A 22,137-nucleotide genomic window follows, 5' to 3' on the forward strand; every position below is an offset into this window, starting at 1 on the left:
ATCCACTTCCTGTGTAGCTTGGAAGAATTTGTGTTTGCATTTTTCAAATTTGTAGGGCGGTACAATATCTCAGAGAGAAGGTCAGGTCTCCTGCTCCCCTGGTGCATTCACTAGAGCTGCCCAATTTCCCTGCTTTTTAAAGTTTGATAGGAATAGCTGTTGGCTATAGGTACATTATTAAACTGCAAGGTTTTTTGCCTATTAGTGAATTTCTCTGCTTTTTAATCTGGGAGGTAAGAAATGGGATCCTGTGCAAGCTTGCTGAGAATGGAGTGATTATTTGCATGCTTATTGAGTTCAGTGGGATTTACTCCCCTGCAATCATGCTTACGATAGGTGAAACTGACCACGGGATGGGGAGGAGAGGAGCAGGAGGGAGGGGAGGGCAGAGGGGAGGAGGGGGATGAGAGCAGGAAGTAGGGGAGGGGAGGAGGACAGGTTTGATCATTTGCATGTTTATTGAGTTCAGTGGGATTTACTCCCATACAATCTTCCTTAGGATAGGTAAAACTGACCAGGGGGGGACAGCTGAAGTGGGCAGGAAAGGAGGAAGGAAGAGGGGAGGGGAGGAGGAAGGGAGATGAGAGGGGAAGGAGGGGAAGGAGGGGAAAGCCAGGTTTGACCATTTGCATGCTTATTGATTTCAATGGGATTTACTCCTATGTAATCAAGGTTAGGATAGGTAAAACTGACCATGGGGGAGGAGCAGGGAGAGGAGAGAGGAGAGGGAAGGAGACAGGGATGGAGAGGGGAGAGGAAGGGGGGAGAGGCAAAGGAAGGGGCAGGGGAGGGCAGGTTTGATCATTTGCATGCTTATTGAGTTCAATGGTATTTACTCCCGTGCAATCATGCTTAAGATATGTAAGATTGACTATGGGGAGGAGGAAGGGGAAGAAGGGGATTGCAGAAGGAGGGGGAAGGGATTAGAGGGGGGAGGAGCAAGAGGGAGGGGATAGGAGGGAGGAGGGAGAAGGGAGGGTGGGTTTGATCACTTGCATACTTTTTGAGTTCAATGGGATTTATTTCTGTGCAATCATGTTTGAAAATGGAAATGGACTGCCTTCAAGTCGATCCCAACTTATGGTGACCCTATCAATAGGGTTTTCATGGTAAATGGTATTCAGAGGTGGTTTTACCATTGCCTTCCTCTGAGACTGAGAGGCAGTGACTGGCCCAAGGTCACCCAGTGAGCTTCATGGCTGTGTGGGGATTTGAACCCTGGTCTCCCAGGTCGTAGTCCAACACTGACCTGGGGGAGGGGCAGGGAGGGTAGGAGGAGAGGGGAGGAGATTGGATGGGTGGGCACTGGGCAGAGGGGAAGCACCCTTCCTTTCCAAAAGGAAAACATTGTGAATAGTATCATTGCTTTTCAGCGTTTCCTCCAGCTTTTTATTTTACAGCAGGCACATGTAGCCTCCCACCCAAATTTAAACCAAAGCCGTCCGTGGCCACATCCACACCAGACCTTTATTTCACTTTGGACAGTCATGGCTTCTCCCAAAGAATCCTGGGAAGTGTAGCTGGTGAAAGGTGCTGAGAGTTGCTAGGAGATGTCCTGTTCCCCTCACAGACCTTCAGTCAGAGCAGCTGACTGTTAAACCACTCTGGCCTCTGGACCTCTGTCAGGAAAATAGCAGTCTCCTCTCAGCACCCTTCACAAACTACACTTACCAGGATTCTCTGAGGGAAGCCATGACTGTCTCACATGAAATCAAAGTTTGGTGTGCGTGTGGCCCCCTGATTAGGCAAGCGAAGCAACTGTGAGTCTGGCATTTAGAACACTGACAGTTGGTTCTTACTGAGCACGCCTGACATTATCATTCAGTTCAATGTAAAATTTATTAAATTAATTAAAAATCAGTGAGGCATTTTTTTAACTTTTAAACTGCAGAAGATGAAGGTCAGAGTATGGGGCAAGGTCAGTAATAGGATTACAGGTACTCTGTGAACATGGCTGATTTGTAATTAATTTCAACAGATTATGAGAACTCTCAGAAAAAAGGTGAAAAGGGCTCTGGGTTTTTTCTCTCTCTCTTTAGACTTTGAACTCTCTATTCTCTCTGACTGTTTTGTGTATTGCCATGGAAATTGAGAGGGTTGTTAAGCAAGTGTTTCTGAGTTCAGGACTATACGTTTTGTAAGGTTTTGTTTTGAAATGAGCTTATGGGAAGCATCAGAATGGCATGGGGGGTATTTTCAATTTAACATTGTGGAATGTGAAAAGTCCACGCTGGCTATAGTATACAGCCACTCTATATTAAGAATTGCATAGAAGATCACAATAATATGAATCACGTTATCATATACACAGTTCATACTCTGAAACTGAACTGAGCCAATTGATTCAGTCGTTCAAAGCCAAACACCAGACTTACTGGTCTGAGCATGAACCAGAACTAAACCAGAACTTCAGTTCAATCTGAACATGAACCAGAACCAAACAAATTCATTTATTGATTTGATTCTCTGGTTTCTCACACCGATAATTCATAATGACCTCATAATTCATAATGACCTCATCATTAAACTAATGGAACCTCAAAAAATAAAAATAGTACATTAAATGCATTCAAGACATATTTTTATTGGCTTCCAGAGTTTTACTGGTTTCTACAGTGCATATTTCTATGCATTTACAGTTGTATATATATGTACTTTTCAATTTATTTTAAATATTTTTCTTCTCACCTTTACAAAATTGATAGCTTTATCTTCTGAAAATGTGTGTCTCTCAGGGTTACTCACATCCTCACACAATGCTTGCATGTAAAGTAAGCATCCTTGTAATATCTCATCAGCAAAAAACAGGTGTTTATTCAACACCATTCTACAAAAAAGAAAAGGAGTTCTAAGTGTAAAACCCATAGAAGTAATAAATGTAATAAACGTTAAGTGACATTATCAGGATGTCAAAGAAATTATCCAGAATTCTCTGTTGGTGTGTGTGAGAGAGAGAGATCCTAAGCTATATAATGTCACTCCTTGAGAGAGAGGGAGAGAGAGAGAGAGAGAGAGAGAGAGAGAGAGAGAGGGAGAGAGGGAGGGAGGGAGAGAGGGAGGGAGGGGGGGAGGGAGAGGGAGAGGGAGAGAAAGAGATCCTAACCTCTATAATATTATTCCTTGATAGACCTGTGTTCTGGTCATGCACTGTCCACCCCTTCTCCTATGGAATATGCATCTCTGACCATATGTGTTATCCTATGAGTTTCCCCCCTAATTTTTCTAAAATTTTATGGTTGGGGAATGACACTAATCATGTTTTTTTTTCTATATTTAAACTACATAGGGAAGGTTCTGGTGAACCCAGAGAATTGGTTACAGTCAGAGATAGGATTCAGAGGCTATACATTTCAAGCTAGAAATTAGCACTTACATCTTGCACCAGGCCCTTGGTGCCAACATAAAATTAAGTCCAGGGTTGCTGCTCCTCTGGTTGGTTCCTTGACTAACTATTCCAGGGCATAGCCACTTAGGGTATCTAGAAATGTTACCACTTTATTGTGACAGGAACACATATGTAGTCAGTCCACGTGAGGATAGCTGAAGTCACCCATTACTACAACACTTCCTCTTTGGATGCTACCCTGATCTCTTTCTCCATCTCAGGAACGCCCTGAGCATTTTAATCAGGGGGAATGATAGCATGTCCCCAGTACTAAATTGTTTTTGGAGCCAGGTATCACCACCCACAATGATTCTGTGGAGGTATCTGTTTCTTTGGGGATTTCTAGCTTGTTTCATTCAATTTATTTCACATACAGAGCAGCAGCACCTCCAGTATGTCCTTCCCATAGAGTTTGTTGCCAGAGAGAACAATGTTGCACTGGTTCTCTCCATTCCACCAGGTTTCTGTTATCCCACTATATCAGGGCTGCCCTCTAGGGGACCATCTAGGGAGGCAGTTGGACCCTTGGATAAGGAGATTGCCGAGAAGCTAAATGAATTCTTTGCACCTATCTTCACAATGGAGGATATAGGGGAGAAATCTGTGCCTGACCTAACTTTTTCAAGAAAAGAGTCTAAGGAACCGAGGCAGATACAGGCGGCCCCCGCTTATATGGCAGGTTCCGTTCCGGACCCCCACCGTAAAGCAGAACCCCATTGAGTATAATGGGGCGCGTCGTGCGAAAATGCTGCAAAAGCGCAAAATCGGCTTTAAAATGGGGAATGAAAGCCGCCGCATTAGCGGAACACCGGTAAGCAAAGTGCCGGTAAGCGGGGCCCTACTGTAGTAGTAATGAGAGATGGCGTTCTAGGCTTAATACAAAAAATAAAAACTGACAGATTGGAGTGTCCTTATAGCATTCACCCAAGAGTTCTCAGAGAACCTAAATGTGAGATAGCTGATCTTCTAAAAATATGTAACTTGTCCCTCAGATCTGCCTCTATACCCGAAGACTGCAAATTGACCAGGGTAACAGCAATCTTTTTAAAAGGATACAGGGGGGATTCCAGAAATTACAGGCCAGTTAGCTTAACATCTGTCCAGGGAAAACTGGTAGGCGACATAAGAGAAGTTTATAAGATTATGCATGGCATGGAGAGAGTGGATACAGAGAAGTTTTTCTCCCTCTCTCATAACACTAGAACTCATAGACATCCAATGAAGCGGAATGCTGGAAGATTCAGGGCAGATAAAAGAAAGTACTTCTTCACAAAGCACATAATTAAGCTATGGAACTTGCACCAGAGGAGGCAGTGATGGCCACCAACTTGGAGGGCTTTAAAGAGGTTTGAACAAATTCATGAAAGATAATGGTATCAGAGGCTACTCATCATGATGGCTATGCTCCACCTGCACAGTTGGAGCCAGTATGCTTCTGAATATCACTTGCTGGAAACCACAGGGGGGAAGAGTGCTCTTGTGCTTAAGTCCTGCTTGCCGGCTTCCCATGGGCATCTGGTTGGCCACTGTGAGAACAGGATTGTGGACTAGATGGGCTCCTGGCCTGATCCAGCAGGTTCTTCTTGTTTTAAGACATTCCACTTCACCCATCTTGGCTTGGAGGCTTCTAGCATTAGCATAAAAACCCCTTATATACAGTGTACCTCTCTCTCCAATTGTTTTTGGCACTTGCATTTTGACATGCAGTGCTTTGTTCTGTCTGAATTGCTAGCCTGTACCTCTGCACTCATAATGCCTAATTTTACTCCTCCATTTAAATTATCATATCTTTTTTCACCTTCATTCCAGGGCAGGGATTTGTTCCAAACGGGACCCTCTTCAGTTCCTGTTGGTTTTACCCCCAAAATCAGTTTTAAAGCTGCTCTGCCACCTTTTTTATTTTAAGCACCAACTGTCTAGTTCCATTCTGGTTCAAGTGGAGCCTGTCCCTTCTGTACAGGTCTGGCTTCTCTCAAAATGTTCCCCAATGCATAATGAATTCAAAACCTCCTCCAAACACCATCTCATCCATACATAGAGACTTGACAGCTGTGTCTGTCTAGCTGACCTTGCATATGGAACTCGTAGCATTTCAGGTAAAGCTACTTTGGAGGTCCTGGCTTTCAGCATCCTACTAAGCAACTTAAATTTTGCTTCCAGGACCTCATGATTACATTTTCGCATGTCATTGGTGCCAGTGTGCACCATGTCCACTGTTTCCTCCCCAGCACTATCTACCAGACTATCTAGATATTGAGTAACCCACAACCTTTGCACTAGATAGGTAATTAACCCTATGGTCTGCATGCCCATCACACATCCAGCCACCTATGTTCTTAATAATTGAATTGCCCATTATCAGGATCCCTCCACCTCCTGGAGGAGTATCCTTAGCATGATTTAAAACCTTTCTCTTCTCTGAGGCATTTTAATTCCTGTTAATTCTAAATTATTATATTTTGATTTTAGACTGTACAGTTTTTTGTACAGATTTGTATTGTGATATACTGTATTGTGTTATTTTCATTGTATTTTTAATGTTCACCGCCCAGAGAGCTGTTGCTAGTCGGGCGGTATATAAGCTTAATAAAATAAATAAATAAATAAATAATGAAAGGATAACTGTTCATTCCCCATGGAATGGGTCCCTTCTAAGTGATCACTTCCCTCTTCTGCAGAGTTCCCTGAGACGGCAACTATCATCTTGGGAGTGGTACACAGCTATAATGTTCCCGAAGTACTCATCCATGAATCTCTTGACCTCTCTCAGCTCCTTCTGGTCAGCCACTTTGGCCTCAAGGGAACAAATCTGTTCCTTGACAGCCAGGAGCTCACTGCACCAAGGATACACCCATAATTTCATTCCAGCAAGCAGACAGTTGTACATGTGACAAACAGTACAGTACACTAGGAAGCCCCTACACCCTGCTGGCTTTCTACCTGCATAACTGGTTTGCAACTCTCTGGGCATATGATGAAAAGGTGCAAGGGAATCGTAATTGTAATTCTGTCCCTACATTCCTCATCAACGTTATGAATGTGTAAAATGTGTGTGGTTGTGTTTACACATGCACTTTTTGGTGTGTGAAGTAGGTAGGGCTGATGGAAAGGGCAAAGTTGGGGCATTTCTTACTTCTTTAGAATGTCTTTAACTGTAATTGTGTTTAAGAATGTTTTAAACTGTTTTTAGAATGCTTTTCTTGTTGTTGTTAATTTGTTCTTGTTAATATGTTTGCCACCCTGGGCTCCTTCAGGAGGAAGGGCAGCATATAAATTGAACTTAAAAAAAATAGTAGTAGTAGTAGTAGTTGCCTTCCTCTGTGCTGTCCCCTCCTCCAACTTTGGCATGATCAACAAATGCAGGAGAATAAAAGAGTAGGCTGAGGAAGTAGAATTCTGCATTACTCTTCAGACTGCAGATTGGGTCAACATTTTTAATGTTCTCACATGTACAAAAGTTCCACATAATGACAAAATGAACATAGCAGCAGCACTCACACTGCTATGCCACTTTTCTTCTTGCAAAGAGCTTATTATGTAGGGGAGCATTCAAAGATATGATCCCCCAACCTGCATTCTGAAGTAGTACAGTTCACTACCACTTCAGGTTTCTACCATTTCCACCTAAGGTATTTCTGTATGTACAATACATGGAATGTTTGTGTGTCTATGCATTTTGAGTGTGTGTGTAAGGCTACATGCAAGTGTGCACGTAAATATATATGCATGTGCATATATCAACAAGCCTTTTAAGTAGAAATCGTATCCCACTCTGAATGTGTTGAAATTGTTTTAAATATGTTTCTAAAGATTTTTTTTTTTAAATTAAAAGATGGTTTTTAAGATGTTTTAACATGTTTTTAAGATGTTTTGCAGATTTTTTAGTGGTTTGTTTGTTTGCCACCCTGGGCTCCTTCTGGGAGGAGGGGTAGCATATATAAATTTAATAAATAAGAGTCATAGAATGATAGAATCATAGAATGGTAGAGTTGCAAGGGGCTTATAAGGCCATCAAGTCCAACTTCCTGCTCAATGCAGGAATCTAACTAAAAGCATACTCAATAGGTGGCTCTCCAGTTGCCTCTTGAATGCCTCCAGTATTGGAGACTTACCACCTCCCCTAAAAAAAATTGTTAAATAGGAAGTGCAGTGTGCACTTCTTTGCTCATTTCCCACTCATTGTAAACCAAGTCTGGAATTCAGATTTACCAACAATACAAAATGAAAACCCCTGCATAGTTTATTCACAAGCTATATTTCAGAGATAATAGATTCTTAAGCTGCTTAAGCTACTCTTTTCTTCACACTTACTTGCTCTTCTTTATTTTTGATCTCTTAACATTGTTTTTCCACTTGATAAAATGTTTCTTCTTTCTGAAAAGGAAAAAGAGAAATGTAGAAAAAGACCTGGATGATTACACATTCAAAAGATTATTGAGGCACAAATGTATATTTCAGTTTGTACAACAGGAAATCTTAAAATATTTAAAATCACATCCTACTCAGAGGGCTCAAGCCTAGGAATATTAATAAGCAGTATTTTTGGTGTGTATTATAATAACAGTATATGTGTGCTTTACAAAAAAGTGAAAACAAAAAAACCCAGGTATCTCTCCCTTGGAAATTATAATGAAATTTCAACTGTGGGGGAGACAATAAAGACTGGGAAGGAATGGAAAAAACAAGAGGAAGAACTAATATGAACACTGGTTACTTACCATGGATAGACCTTCTAAACTGGCATTGAGCAAGGGTGGTATACCTTTTTGTTTCCACAGGTTAGATCCTTATCCTCACAGGCCAAATGTGACAGGTGGATGGGTCTGCCCACCTTTCAATCACATGACATCATCATGAAGTCACATGATGTACAGCTGAGTACACCTGCCCACCTGTCAAAATCCCTTGTGCTTTTCAAGTCTCCCCCCTCTCTAAGTCCTCGATCTCAGATGCTTAAAATGGGAGCACAGAGAAATGTATTGTATTTATTTTTAATTATTAAATTTATATCCCACCCTTCCTCCCAAAAGGAGGAAAGCAAAACACCAAAAACACTCTAAAATATCATAAAAACAGACATTAAAATCTATTTTAAAAATCTTTCAAAACATATTAAAACAAAACATCTTTAAAAACATCTTTAAAAATTCTAACACAGACGCAGACTGGGATAAGGTCTCTACTTAAAAGATTTCTTGAAAGAGAAAGGTCTTCAGTAGGCACTGAAAAGGCAACAGAGATGGTGCGTGTATAATATTTAAGGGGAGGGAATTCTGAAAAGTAGGTGCCGCTACTCCAAAGGTCCACTTCCTATGTTGTGTGGAATGGACCTCCTGATAAGATGGTATCTGCAGAAGACCCTCATCTGCAGAGTGCAGTGATCAATTCGGTATAGAAGGGGTAAGATGTCTTTCAGGTTTTCTGGTCCCAATTTGTATAGGGCTTTGTACACCAAAACTGGAACCTTGAACTTGGTCCAGCAGCTAATGGGCAGCCTGGGCAATTTTTTCAGCAGCAGGTTAACATGTTGGCGATACCTTGCCCCAGTAAACAGTTGCAAGCCGCATTTTACACCAGCTGCAGCTTCCGGACCAGTCTCAAGGTCAGTCCCACATAGAGCGCATTACAGTAATCCAGCCTAAAGGTTACCATTTTTTTTTTTGCAATTAATTTTTATTCCAATTTTCAAAACCAAAACAATACAAAAAGAAAACAACACAAATCAATAACTAGTACAATACAAAAAGAAATATATATATATATATATATATATAAAAAAGAAAGAATATTGACTTCCAATTTGTCATAGTTCAGCTATAAATCTATAATATATATCAAACTTATCTCTTAATAGATTATAAAATCACCTTCCTCCAGCGGTTATCTTAGTTAGTTTCAAATCTCATTAACATCCTATCATTTTAATCTTCCACAAAAAGTCAAAGAGAAGTTTCCAATCCTTGAGATATATGTCAATCAATTTTTTTTCTAAATAAACATGCCAGTTAATCCAACTCATCAAATCTACTAAGTCCAGTAATTTCAAATCGCTATAATTCAGCTATAAATCTATAATGTATAACAAACCTATCTCTTAATAGATTATAAAATCACCTTCCTCCAGCGGTTATCTTAGTTAGTTTCAAATCTCATTAACATCCTATCATTTTAATCTTCCACAAAAAGTCAAAGAGAAGTTTCCAATCCTTGAGATATATATCAATCAATTTTTTTTACTAAATAAACATATCAATTAATCCAACTCATCAACTCTACTAAGTCCAGTAATTTTAAATCGCTCTTCTGTCATTATCCATATTGGGTCCATCTTCCATCTTTACGCACCCAAAAATCTTGCTGTCATAGTCATATAATAAAAGTCTGATAGGAATTTCCTCCATCACAGATATTTTCTTGCCATCAAATCCAAACGTATCACTGAAGTATTGTTGCAAAGCCGCATCTCTGTTCCTCTTTTCCACATAATACACTAGTACATCTCTTGAAGATTTTTCCATTGACACAAAACAGGGATTAATTCTGTTAACTTTCTCCATTTCAAATTCCATCAAATCCTTCCAGTCCAGGAATTTTTTTGAACCGATAATATCTTTATCTCCAATCTCTTCAATTCCTTCAGGGACAGCGCTGAATTCCAAACTGTAATATTTGTCTCCAGGATCCAACACAGCCAGGAAATCCAAATCTTTTTTCATGTCTATAATTAAGCCAATCTCCATAGTTTGAGCCTTGCCTTTAATTTCTCTTTCATCCTTTTTTTGTTTTCCAGATCTATCTTTATTCTCCTTTCTCATAGGATCCTGAGTTTCTTTCAGCTCCTGTCTCATTTCGTGAAATTCAATTCTCCACGCTTGTCTATTATTTCTCAGTTCTTGTTTTATTGAGTTAATCCCATTCATTATTTTCTGAAACATGTCTAGAGATAAAGTCCCTTCTTGTACATCCATGATCTTCTTAATTGTCATTCTTAAAGCCAAAGGAACAAAACTCCTTCAATTTTCAATGTCCCAAACAAAGAGCAGCTTATTTCTTTAACCAGTTACTAAGGAGTTAATCTTTCCAACCAACTAACGTCACACGCTAGACAGCCCTTATCTCTTATCTGCCCGGAAGTGTAAGAACGGCTTTAGTTCACAGCGTCCAAATAACTAGTAGCAGAGAGAATGAGCAGATTCGTCAAAAAAAAAAGTAGATCAGGAAAAATAGTCCCAGCCATATATTACACAAAAGTCTTATAAATCAAAAAGATTTCTTATCTCTTCCAATCAGAAATCTCTCGTCCGTTGTAATCTTTAAAATGCTATTTTCCATGTCAGCTTTTTGCAATAAAAAAAAAGATAAGCTATTTATATTTTCTTCCCCCTTAGTTCCGTGAATAAAAAAAGGAAAGTCTTACCTCACCTAGGTTATCTCAATTGCTGTTACTTTGACAAATCTCTTTAGCTGTATAGATAAGAAAATGATGAATGTAGACAGGAGGATGTTTGCCTGTTAATCCGTAACAAAAAAATGGATCACTTATCCAGCTGAGCTAGCATAAAAATCCTCGCTCTGTCTGAGCTGCTGGAAGACAGACAATTCTGATGAATTCCAGACTCCAACAATCAAAACAAAGCTGTGTGGGAAATCTCACGTTTCTTCCTTATCCGGAAGAAATTATTCCCAGTCAGAAAAGAGCCTTCTGACTGAATTTAAACTGGATAAGTTTCATCCAAGACGGAGCTCGTCTCAGAGGCTGCACAGGCGTAGGGATCCTCCTGGGAAGTCCAGCCTAAAGGTTACCATTGCATGGACAACAGTGGTCAGGTTATCCCAGTACAGAAATGGACACAGCTTTCTTACCAGCCAAAGCTGGTAAAAGGCACTCCTAGCCACTGAGATCACCTGGGCCTCTAGAAACAAAGATGGATCCAGGAGTACCCCCAGACTACAAACCTGCTCTTTCAGAGTACAACCCAATCCAAACCAGGCAACTGATCAATTATCAGAACTCGGGAACCACCAACTCACAGCACCTCCATCTTGCTAGGATTCAGACTCAGTTTATTGGCCCTCATCCAGCCCACCACCAAGTCCAGGCACTGGTCCAGGGCTTGCATGGCCTATCCCAACTCAGATGCTACAGAGAAATACAGCTGGGTATCATCAGCATACTGCAGACACCTCACCCTAAATCTCCTGATGACCATTCCCAAGGACTTCATGTAGATGTTAAACAGCATTGGGGACAAGATGGTACCCTGTGGCACCCCACAGTACAATTGCCAGGGGGCTGAAAGACAATCACCCAATGTTATTTTCTGAAAACGAGCTGAGGTAGAATCAGAACCACTATAAAACAGTGCCTCTAATACCTATTTCACCAAGTTGGCTCAGAAGGATACCATGGTCAATAGTATCAAAAGCCACTGAGAGATCAAGTAAGAATAACAGGGTCACAGTCCCCCTCTCCTTCTCCCAATAAAGGTCATCCATCAGGGTGACTAAGGCAAAGGGCTCTCCTAGTCTCTCCCCTTCTACCTGTAAGTCTCTGATCTCAGATGCTTAAAAGGAGAGTGGGTCAAGGCTCACAAAGCCTTTTGCAAGTTGCCCCCACTTCCTCTTGAAGCCTCTGAGAATGAGGGCTTAAAAGGCTAAGGGCAGAGACTTGCAAAAAGCCTTTTGCAAATCTCCCCATGCTTCCCTTTTAAGCCTCTGAGATTGGGGATTTAAAGAGGGAGGGGAGAAACTTTCAAAAGCCTTTAAGATAGCATCCGGAAGCTCAAAGAGGAATGCAGGATCTGTCTAAAAGCCTTTGCAAAAGTGCTCTTTGAAGTAGCTCACGTATGCAAGCTGCTTCAAAGGGCACTTTTGCATAGGGCTTTAATCCCCATTCATCAGCTGTTGAGTGGGGTTAAATCCTCCTGCCTTGATTGTGTGATTGCACAGGGAAGGGGAAAGGGGAAACATGGGGAGACTTGCAAAAGGCTTTTTGCAATCTTTTTGTTCCCTATTGTGAACAGGATTGCTACAGCCAATGCAAGATTAAACTCTGTCTTCCCACCCATTAGCTGACATCACCAGTGCCATCAGCTGGTGGGCATGGCTTGGGAAAGATGGCTTCACAGGCCAAATTGACCAAGACTGGCCCTTGGGTTGGAGGTTTCCTACCCCATGCAGCGAGAAATGTCCACTTAGAAGGTTGCATCCACTGATTCACCCAAGGGAGGGATATGGCTGATTTGCTTGAGCTTTCTCCCTTGGCTCCTCTTTCAATTCTGTTCTGGCCAAACATAGAGCAGAACAAAGTTCCTTACCATAAACCAGAGAATAAAAACAATAGAAAACTAAGACCCAAAGCAGCCAAAACAAATGAAGGAAACAGCAACTTTTGTGCTCAGTAAAATATGAAAACAGTCAAATCAGATGTAGCAATTAATGTGTCCTTATGGCAATCTACAATGACCATTCATATAAGAAACCAATGTTCCTTTCTCAGGTTAGCAAGGGAGGCATCCAGTTCAAGAGATGTGAAAACGCTATGAGAGAGAAAAAATAGCTGTGCTGAGTTGTGATGGATGACAGGTAGATTTCAGCTCAAGAGAGAGTAGGGTCATGGCATCCTCATGGAGAGATTTTGATCTTATTCCTCCTTGTCAGTTTATCTGAACCTTGGGCATAGTGTTTGTGTGAATTAAGGTATAAGTTTGCTGGATAAGATGTGCAAATGCTCTCAGACTTGGGTGAACTGCCCACAGCTCAAGCCACTTCATCTGTGGTTTGCCTGCTTCTGAGACTAGGTGCCTTTACTCATCTGACCTTGACAATAGGCTCAACAATGGAGGCTTGCATCTGTGGTCAGAATGATTCTGGTAGGGGCGTTGATGGAACTTCCTTGATGAGATTCTCTTAGGTCTGCCACCAGCACAGTGATAATTTGACTTGTGGTGATGGAACTGTTTTACCCACCAGAAAGGTGTTTCTCTGTGGGCACCAGGACACTGTCAAGTTGGTATTGTCTTCCTTTGCTAATGCTTGAGGCAGGAAAGAGTTAACACTCCAACACACTGTCACCACAGCCCCTCCCACAGAGGGCTAGTTCATCGTCTGACCAAGCTTAAAAATATTATCTCACAACACAAATAGAAACATTGACAATATTAAATCAACCGTAAATTGCACACTGCTAAGTCTGTTCACGGACCCTTTAGTCTCCACCCATTTTCTTTATAATCTTTACTGTTGTTTGAATCCAAGGGTGGGCCTTGGCGGTGTTCTGGTGCCCACAGAGAAACACCTTTCTGGTGGGTAAAACAGTTCCTTCTCCATTGGGCACCAGGACACCCCTAAGTAGGATGTATGGGCAGGCACATAACCATTTAATGATTTTTCAGCACCTGCTGGATAACTTGCCTACCAAAGGCTGCTTCTGCAGATGCGTAAATGTCTATCTTATAATGTTTAGTAAAAATGTTGGGGTTCGCCCAAGTAGCTGTCCGACAAATCTCTTGTAGAGGTGCATTTGTTGCATATGCTGCAGTAGCAGCTGCTGCTCTCGTTGAATATGTCACAATACCTGGTGGCAATGAGATGTACAGCAAAACACACACTAAAGCAATATACCCCTTAATCCATCTTGCTAGAATAAAAGATGACAACTTTTTACCCAGAGTAATTGGGTGGTAAGAATGAATAACAAATCTGTCTGCCCTGTTGATCTTGACTTATTAATATAAACCGTGCTCTCCGCACATCTAAGGAATGCCAAGCATGCTGTAAGCATGCTGTAGTGATGGGCAAAATGTTGGCAACACTAGCTCCTGCTGACGGTGAAAGGCTGTATTTACTTTTGGAATGACAGCAGAATCCATTCAGAGTATGACTCTGTCGCTGTGGAAAATACAGAGATGTTTTGCTACTGGAAATGATCCCAGTTCCAACACCTGTCTAGCTGACATCATTGCCACCAGGAATAGCACCTTGAAAGACATTATTCGCAGAGTGGAAGTTCTCAAAGTTTCAGAAGGTGTTTTTTGTGAGGTTTTTTGGAGAGCTGACAACACTTTGCGAAGGTCCCATGTAGGACACCAATAGCGAACAGGCTCTGAAGTCAGAGAAGCCCCTCTTAAAAATTGTTTCAGATATGAATGAGCACCCAGTGACTCAGATGAAGAGATAGAAAGCACTGTTGCAAACGCTGAAGCTTTCCTCCGCAAGGTATTGGGCTTAAACCTGTGCTTCAATCCATCATTTAAAAAAGATAACATACTCTCACATGGTGGTTATTGCACCATCGCCAAAATACAAACCAGGTATACTGATAGTTTCCTATTGTGGAAGGTCTTCAAGATGCCGATATGGTGCTTACAAGCTCCACTGGCCACCCTGCTCTCCATTACGTTCCATTCAACTTCCATGCAGTTAAGCTCAACCATTGCAGATCGAGGTGCCATAGTGGCTCCTGCAGCCACAAATCTGGACAAAGAGGTAGTGGCTCAACAGATAGGTTGATTAGTTCTGAGAACCATGGTCTCCTCGGTCAATCTGGTGCAACTAGAATGACATTGGTCCTCTCTAGTCTAGAGAATGAATTGAACACCAGTACCATTCCAACAGTTCTTTACCTAATAAACTGAACACCCTGGTAAAATGAATATGTTGTTGCAGAAGATAATACTGAATATGTTGTTGCAGAGGATATTGGTGAAGCCTCATGGAAACTTGTGAAACAAAAACAAGCTCATATGTATTCTATTTATTTGTTGCTATTTAATAGTTATGGTTAAGGTCATCCTATAGGAGACCCTTAAACTCCTCAAAAATCGATAAGATATATGTAATTATCCATTCCTTCAGCTATTAAGGACTGCACCTCTCCAGGAGATCAAACTTGTAATATGTGCTGTTATTCTCAGAAAATACTTCCAAACAAAAAGGCCATCTGCTAGAAATAACCTTCACATCCTCATGACGCTCATGAAGCAATTGATATTTACTTATATGCCTCTGGCCCTCTAGAGAAACCAACAGACTCTTCACAAAGGGCCAATATTCTGGTGTGTTCTGAGGGGAAAACCCTAACAGTTTCCATGGACATGTCTTTATAACTGCAACACTGTATGAACATTCTCAGTTCCAAATAACCCTGAATTGGCAACTTTTAGGAGTGGAACAGATATTGATCCTAGTAGCTGAATCTCATGCAACACTCCTGAATGACCTATGTGACAAACCTATAATTACTGAGTGACATCCCGTTAATATGTGTTATCATCATTATCATTTTCGTCTTAGGCTCATAAAGCTAATAATGGCCACCAAGGCAATCTGTCAGACAAAAAAAAATGCATTAGTATATGCCACTGTGGCCTGATCAGTTTCTGATAGATATCTACTTAACCCCATACCAGGTTAGACATACCATACCTAACCTCAACTGATCTAATGTTATACTAAGCCAGCAAAGGCTGCTCTGACAATAAACTGGACTGTCCATTATGGGACATTATGGAAACTACTACTCACATTACAACAGAGTGCAGTGACAGCTTTGGGTCTAGAAAGTAGTATTTATTTGCCAAAATCAATAGTCTTTTAGTCTGATTAGATCTAAGTCTTTTACTTAGGAGGGGGACTGGAATCACCTTGTGATTAGTACTAGGTTCTTTTGGAACTCTGTGCTTGGGATCAGTTAATTTGTCAGGATGATCCAATGCTGCTAACATTCTACAAAACAAATGTATAAAATGTTTATTCTTAACAACGTGTGAGATACTTTTTCAATATGTACCAGGAAGTTATTTCCTTCCACCTCCTTAGTATCTGGCGACACCTGAGGATCAAGGGAATCAGTGTTCATAGCAGCATCTGGCTATCTAACAACCTGTAAAGTCACCCTGAACTCTGCCCCCTGGCCCCTTGAAATTGCATGCTGATCTGGGAACTTAACCCCTTCCTCATCTGAAGCGGAATCATGCCCATGATATGGCTTTTTCCTAACCTGACTATGCATCAGACTAATTTATTTTACTTATTTATTTTATAATCATCATCATAATTTTCCCTGACCTGGCATCAACAATTTGTGGATAACTAAGCTGACCAGCCTGTCTGTGGCTGGACTGAGAAACTACGCACTGTGAATTAGAAAACTGCAGTGCACCCAATGTGCCACTATATGGCACTGTCGAGTGCACTCAAGACACTTTATCCGAGCACATGAGATTTAGCATCTTCCAGCCAAACTTATCTGCTGCAAAAACAGACGTAGTTCAGGTATGTCCTACTCAGTTGATCCAAATGTAGGCAATTAGCAGATATAGCCCTTGCGTTTTCTTTGCAGAGACCACAGTTTTGTTGTTTTTGTTTTTAACGACGGGGGTGTCTTGTCTATTGCTTGTGCGCACAAATTAATCACTTGATGAAGATAACACACATGAAGCAGCCCCAGTATTTGCATTTGAGGTGGACGCTGCACATTTGACAGGAGCTGAGCTGCATGCTCGATTGCAGATTGCCAAGCTGAATTAGTGTATTTCAACTGACCAGGGCATCCAGGCCACGCTTCCTTCATATAGCATGTCTTCCTGGTCTCCAGCAACTCAGCTGCCATTAGTTGCTGCCCAATCATTGCCCCTTAAATGAGGTGGATGTCACACCCTCCATGGGACTACCTGACACTATTGAGGGTTACTCAGATCAAATAGTTAATTTACAATTCCATAGACATCAGGAGTTGACTGCCATCCTTTATGGAAAAGCCTCAAGGTGGATTGCTCTTCCACCTGGCTTGTCAGGTCTGTGTGCTTGAACCCCCGAGCTCTCCCTCTGACCACATCATGTAGATCTGGTGAGTCATTCACTTGTTCTGTCTGTAGCCCCTGTTGCTCGTCATCAGGCATACTTGATTGACCCATCTGAGCACTGCACTACAACACTGGGTGGCAACTGACTATTCCCTGTTGCCTGCTGTGATTGTGTAAACTGTTGCATTAGTACAGGAACTACTTGAAAAGACTGTCAAAAAGCAGGTAGTTCTGCTGAAATGTCATCCATCAGAGCTCTTCCAATAAGATTTAATTCAGCAGGGTTTAAATGAAAAGATTCCGCCTGCTGGAATTCCTGATTGGAACAAGAGGTGGCAGCAGAGACCACACTGCCTGTGCTGAATCCATATGGTTCTACCAGCTCTCCGTCCACCAGGCTGGACTTCCCCAGTGGACCCCCGGCTGAGCTCGCAGGGTACTGGCAGCACCACGACTCAGCTGGAATGAGGGGCTTCTGCCAGCGGAGCACAGCAGTGCTGGAAGCCTGCTGGCTGAGCTGGAGGTCTGCCACATCCAACTTCCCCCAGCCCGGCATAAATACACATTGGATTGCACCCTTAGTCATCTGTCCGGATTTCTATATAAGAAATAGGAACAGAAGGAACATGCAATTACTTTAGGACAAATTTTGTTAATGAGTCTAAGTTGTTACTCTAAAAGTAGTGATAGTAGTGGGAGGTTCTTCTTTCCTTTTGACTCCTAAAATCCACACTGGTTAATTATATTAGGGAAAATTGCTTGCAAAAACGTGTACTTTGGTCAAAACTGCAAACAAAAATCTGTTTATTAAGACAAATGCTCATTAAAATACTGAAGAATTTTCATGAGGACTTTTAAAAAACAAAAACACTCAAATACCGGAGAAATGTGGAGAACTGAATTTCAGGTTGGAAAAATGAGAAACTGAGAAAACTGAACTTGACAGTTCTTTCCATCAGTAACTAGGGTGGATCCATAGATGCGCTAACCGAAGAAAAACCTGGCAGTGGCAGAGACCCAGGCCCTGCAGGAGAAAGAAAGCATCGCCCCAAGGGAAGGAGAGGCTGCTGCTGCTGTGCTGCTGCTGCTGCGGGACCACCACCTCCACCACCCTTCCCAGAGGGACTTCTGCCTGGCAGGACCAGGCCCCAGGTACCCAGCCAGCCAGGACTGATTCTTACCACCTGTCCCTCTTTGGAGGGATACATAAGCCGGCTGGCTGAGGTGGCCTGGGAGACCCAGGCCCTGCAGGAGAAAGAAAGCATCGCCCCAAGGGAAGGAGAGGCTGCTGCTGCTGTGCTGCTGCTGCTGCGGGACCACCACCTCCACCACCCTTCCCAGAGGGACTTCTGCCTGGCAGGACCAGGCCCCAGGTACCCAGCCAGCCAGGACTGATTCTTACCATCTGTCCCTCTTTGGAGGGATACATAAGCCGGCTGGCTGAGGTGGCCTGGGAGACCCAGGCCCTGCAGGAGAAAGAAAGCATCGCCCCAAGGGAAGGAGAGGCTGCTGCTGCTGTGCTGCTGCTGCTGCGGGACCACCACCTCCACCACCCTTCCCAGAGGGACTTCTGCCTGGCAGGACCAGGCCCCAGGTACCCAGCCAGCCAGGACTGATTCTTACCACCTGTCCCTCTTTGGAGGGATACATAAGCCGGCTGGCTGAGGTGGCCTGGGAGACCCAGGCCCTGCAGGAGAAAGAAAGCATCGCCCCAAGGGAAGGAGAGGCTGCTGCTGCTGTGCTGCTGCTGCTGCGGGACCACCACCTCCACCACCCTTCCCAGAGGGACGTCTGCCTGGCAGGACCAGGCCCCAGGTACCCAGCCAGCCAGGACTGATTTACCACCTGTCCCTCTTTGGAGGGATACATAAGCCGGCTGGCTGAGGTGGCCTGGGAGACCCAGGCCCTGCAGGAGAAAGAAAGCATCGCCCCAAGGGAAGGAGAGGTTGCTGCTGCTGTGCTGCTGCTGCTGCGGGACCACCACCTCCACCACCCTTCCCAGAGGGACTTCTGCCTGGCAGGACCAGGCCCCAGGTACCCAGCCAGCCAGGACTGATTCTTACCACCTGTCCCTCTTTGGAGGGATACATAAGCCGGCTGGCTGAGGTGGCCTGGGAGACCCAGGCCCTGCAGGAGAAATAAAGTTTATATGCTGTATATATGGCTGTATATATAGCTGTTTTTATACGTTTAATTGTTGTATATTTTAGTTGTATTATGTGCTTCAGAGAGAGTTTTATCCATCAGGCGGGGAGACTTGAGGGGGCCCCAATTGCCGTAGTGACGGGCAAAGGAAGGTATGGCGCTGTGAGAAGGATGTGCCAGGTAAGGGGAACGCGGTCCAGACATGTTGTGGCTGTGCCTTGTTCCGGTCCTTCCCACACCCGCAAGGTCGTTGGTAGTCCTATCAGCCAACTCTCAGATCTCCAGTTGCTGTTATTAAATGCCAGATCGGTATATAATAAAACCTCCCTCGTCCACGATTTGATTGTGGATGAGGCAGCCGATCTGGCATGTATAACCGAGACCTGGGTGGGTGAGCAGGGAGGAGTTGGTCTCTCTCAGCTCTGCCCACCGGGGTACCTGGTCCAGCATCATGGTAGATCTGAGGGTCGGGGAGGTGGGGTTGCTGTCGTCTATAAGAGTTCCATCTCACTCACCAAGCACCATGTTCATTCAGTTACTGGCCTGGAGTGTTTACACCTTGTGTTGGGCCAGAGGGACAGGCTGGGAATCCTTTTGGTGTACCGCCCACCTTGCTGCCCAATGGCTTCCCTAACTGAGCTGGCGGAAGTGGTCTCGGATATATTGTTGAGGTCCCCCAGACTAATAGTACTGGGGGATTTCAACATTCATGCCGAGACCACTTTGTCTGGCGCGGCTCAGGACTTCATGGCTTCCATGACAGCCATGGGGCTGTCTCAATATGTTAGTGGTCCAACACATGTATCGGGGCACACTCTAGACCTTGTTTTTGCTACTGAGCATGGGGAAAGTGATCTGGATGTGGGGAGTTTTACAACACTCCCTTTGTCATGGACAGACCACTGCTTGCTGAAGTTTAGTGTTTCAGTAACCTCTTCCCTCTGCAAGGGTGGGGGACTTATTAAAATGGTCCGCCCCCGGAGACTAATGGATCCTGAAGGTTTTCAAAGGGCTCTGGGGGATTTTCCGGCTGATAGGACTGGCGCTCCTGCTGAAGCCCTGGTCGCTCTGTGGAATACGGAGATGACCCGGGCTGTAAACACGATCGCTCCTGCACGCCCTCTCCTGTGTAGAGCTCATACAGCTCCATGGTATACTCCGGAGCTGAGAGCGATGAAGCAAGATAGGAGGAGGCTTGAGTGGAAATGGAGACGAACTCCCGACGGATACAATTATGCGCTGGTTAGTGCTTCGACTAAGCTCTATGTAGGAGCAGTGAAGGCAGCTAAAAAACATCATTTTGCTGCCACTATTAAATCATCTCTTTGCCGCCCAGCGGAGCTCTTTCGAGTTGTCCGGGGGCTTCTCCATTCAAATCCTCCGGACAGGGTGGAATCATCGGAGGCCCGCTGTAATCAGTTTGCCGATCACTTCCAGAATAAGATCTCATGTATCCGCCGGGACCTAGACTCTCAAGTTATAGCAGTAGATCCTAGTGAGGTGTCCGGAGCACAGTCTTGTCCTGTTTTGTTGGATGAGCTTCAGTTGGTTCAACTCGAGGACGTGGACAAGGTGCTTGGACAGGTACGTGCAACCACTTCGGTACTGGATCCTTGCCCCTCCTGGCTGATAAAAACTAGCAGGAATGGAACAGGTAGCTGGGCCAAGGAAGTGATAAATGCCTCTTTACGAGAGGGAGTGGTCCCGGGCTGTCTGAAAGAGGCAGTGGTGAGACCACTCCTGAAAAAGCCTTCCTTGGACCCAGACAATTTTAACAGCTACAGGCCAGTGGCGAATGTTCCATTCCTGGGCAAGGTCTTGGAACGGGTGGTTGCTGGCCAGCTCCAGGCGCTATTGGATGAAACTGATTATCTAGATCCATTTCAATCGGGTTTTAGGCCCGGTTTTGGCACTGAGACAGCCTTGGTCGCCCTGTACGATGACCTATGTCGGGAAAGAGACAGAGGGAGTGTAACTCTGTTGATTCTCCTTGATCTCTCAGCGGCTTTTGATACCATCGACCATGGTATCCTTCTGGAGAGGCTCGCGGAGTTGGGAGTTGGAGGTACTGCTTGGCAGTGGTTCCGCTCCTACTTGGCGGGTCGTCTCCAGAAGGTAGTGCTTGGGGAACATTGCTCGACACCGCGGGCTCTCCAATATGGGGTCCCGCAGGGGTCAGTTTTGTCCCCCCTGCTTTTTAATATCTACATGAAGCCGTTGGGAGAGGTCATCAGGAGTTTTGGAGTGCGTTGTCATCAGTATGCTGATGACACGCAGCTCTACTTCTCCTTTTCATCTTCTTCAGGTGAGGCTGTCGATTTGCTGAACCGTTGCCTGGCCTCGACAATGGACTGGATGAGAGTTAACAAACTGAAGCTCAATCCAGACAAGACTGAGATGCTGTTGGTGGACGGGTTCTCTGATTGGATGGTGGATATATACCCTGTCCTGGACGGGGTTACACTCCCCCTAAAGGACCGGGTTCGTAGTCTGGGAGTCTTTTTAGACTCTTCCCTCTCACTTGAGGCTCAAGTAGCCTCGGTGGTTAGGAATGCGTTTTACCAACTTCGGTTGGTAGCCCAGCTACGTCCCTATTTGAGTAAAGAGGACCTTACATCAGTGGTACATGCTCTGGTAACCTCACGTTTGGATTACTGTAATGCGCTTTACGTAGGGCTACCTTTGAAGACAGTTCGGAAGCTACAACTAGTGCAAAATGCGGCGGCCAGATTGCTGACAAGGACCAAGTGGTCCGAGCATATAACACCTGTTCTGGCCAGCTTGCACTGGTTGCCAATATGT

The 22,137-nt window shown here is 43.8% G+C and overlaps 1 protein-coding gene across 1 annotated transcript in view; it reads right to left on the reverse strand.

Moving 5' to 3' along the window:
- The window catches only part of DNAH14 (dynein axonemal heavy chain 14), a 472,613-nt gene that overhangs the window by 413,663 nt on the left and 36,813 nt on the right, over positions 1-22,137 (reverse strand). The window contains exons 8-10 of the mRNA XM_061626120.1: positions 7,697-7,759; positions 6,103-6,219; positions 2,689-2,827 (exon numbers count right to left, since the gene is read on the reverse strand). Of these exons, the coding sequence (XP_061482104.1) occupies positions 2,689-2,827; positions 6,103-6,219; positions 7,697-7,759 (319 nt within the window). The remainder of the gene's footprint in view (positions 1-2,688; positions 2,828-6,102; positions 6,220-7,696; positions 7,760-22,137) is intronic.

Source organism: Rhineura floridana, chromosome 4, assembly GCF_030035675.1.
Source record: "Rhineura floridana isolate rRhiFlo1 chromosome 4, rRhiFlo1.hap2, whole genome shotgun sequence".
Lineage (NCBI taxonomy): Eukaryota > Metazoa > Chordata > Lepidosauria > Squamata > Rhineuridae > Rhineura > Rhineura floridana.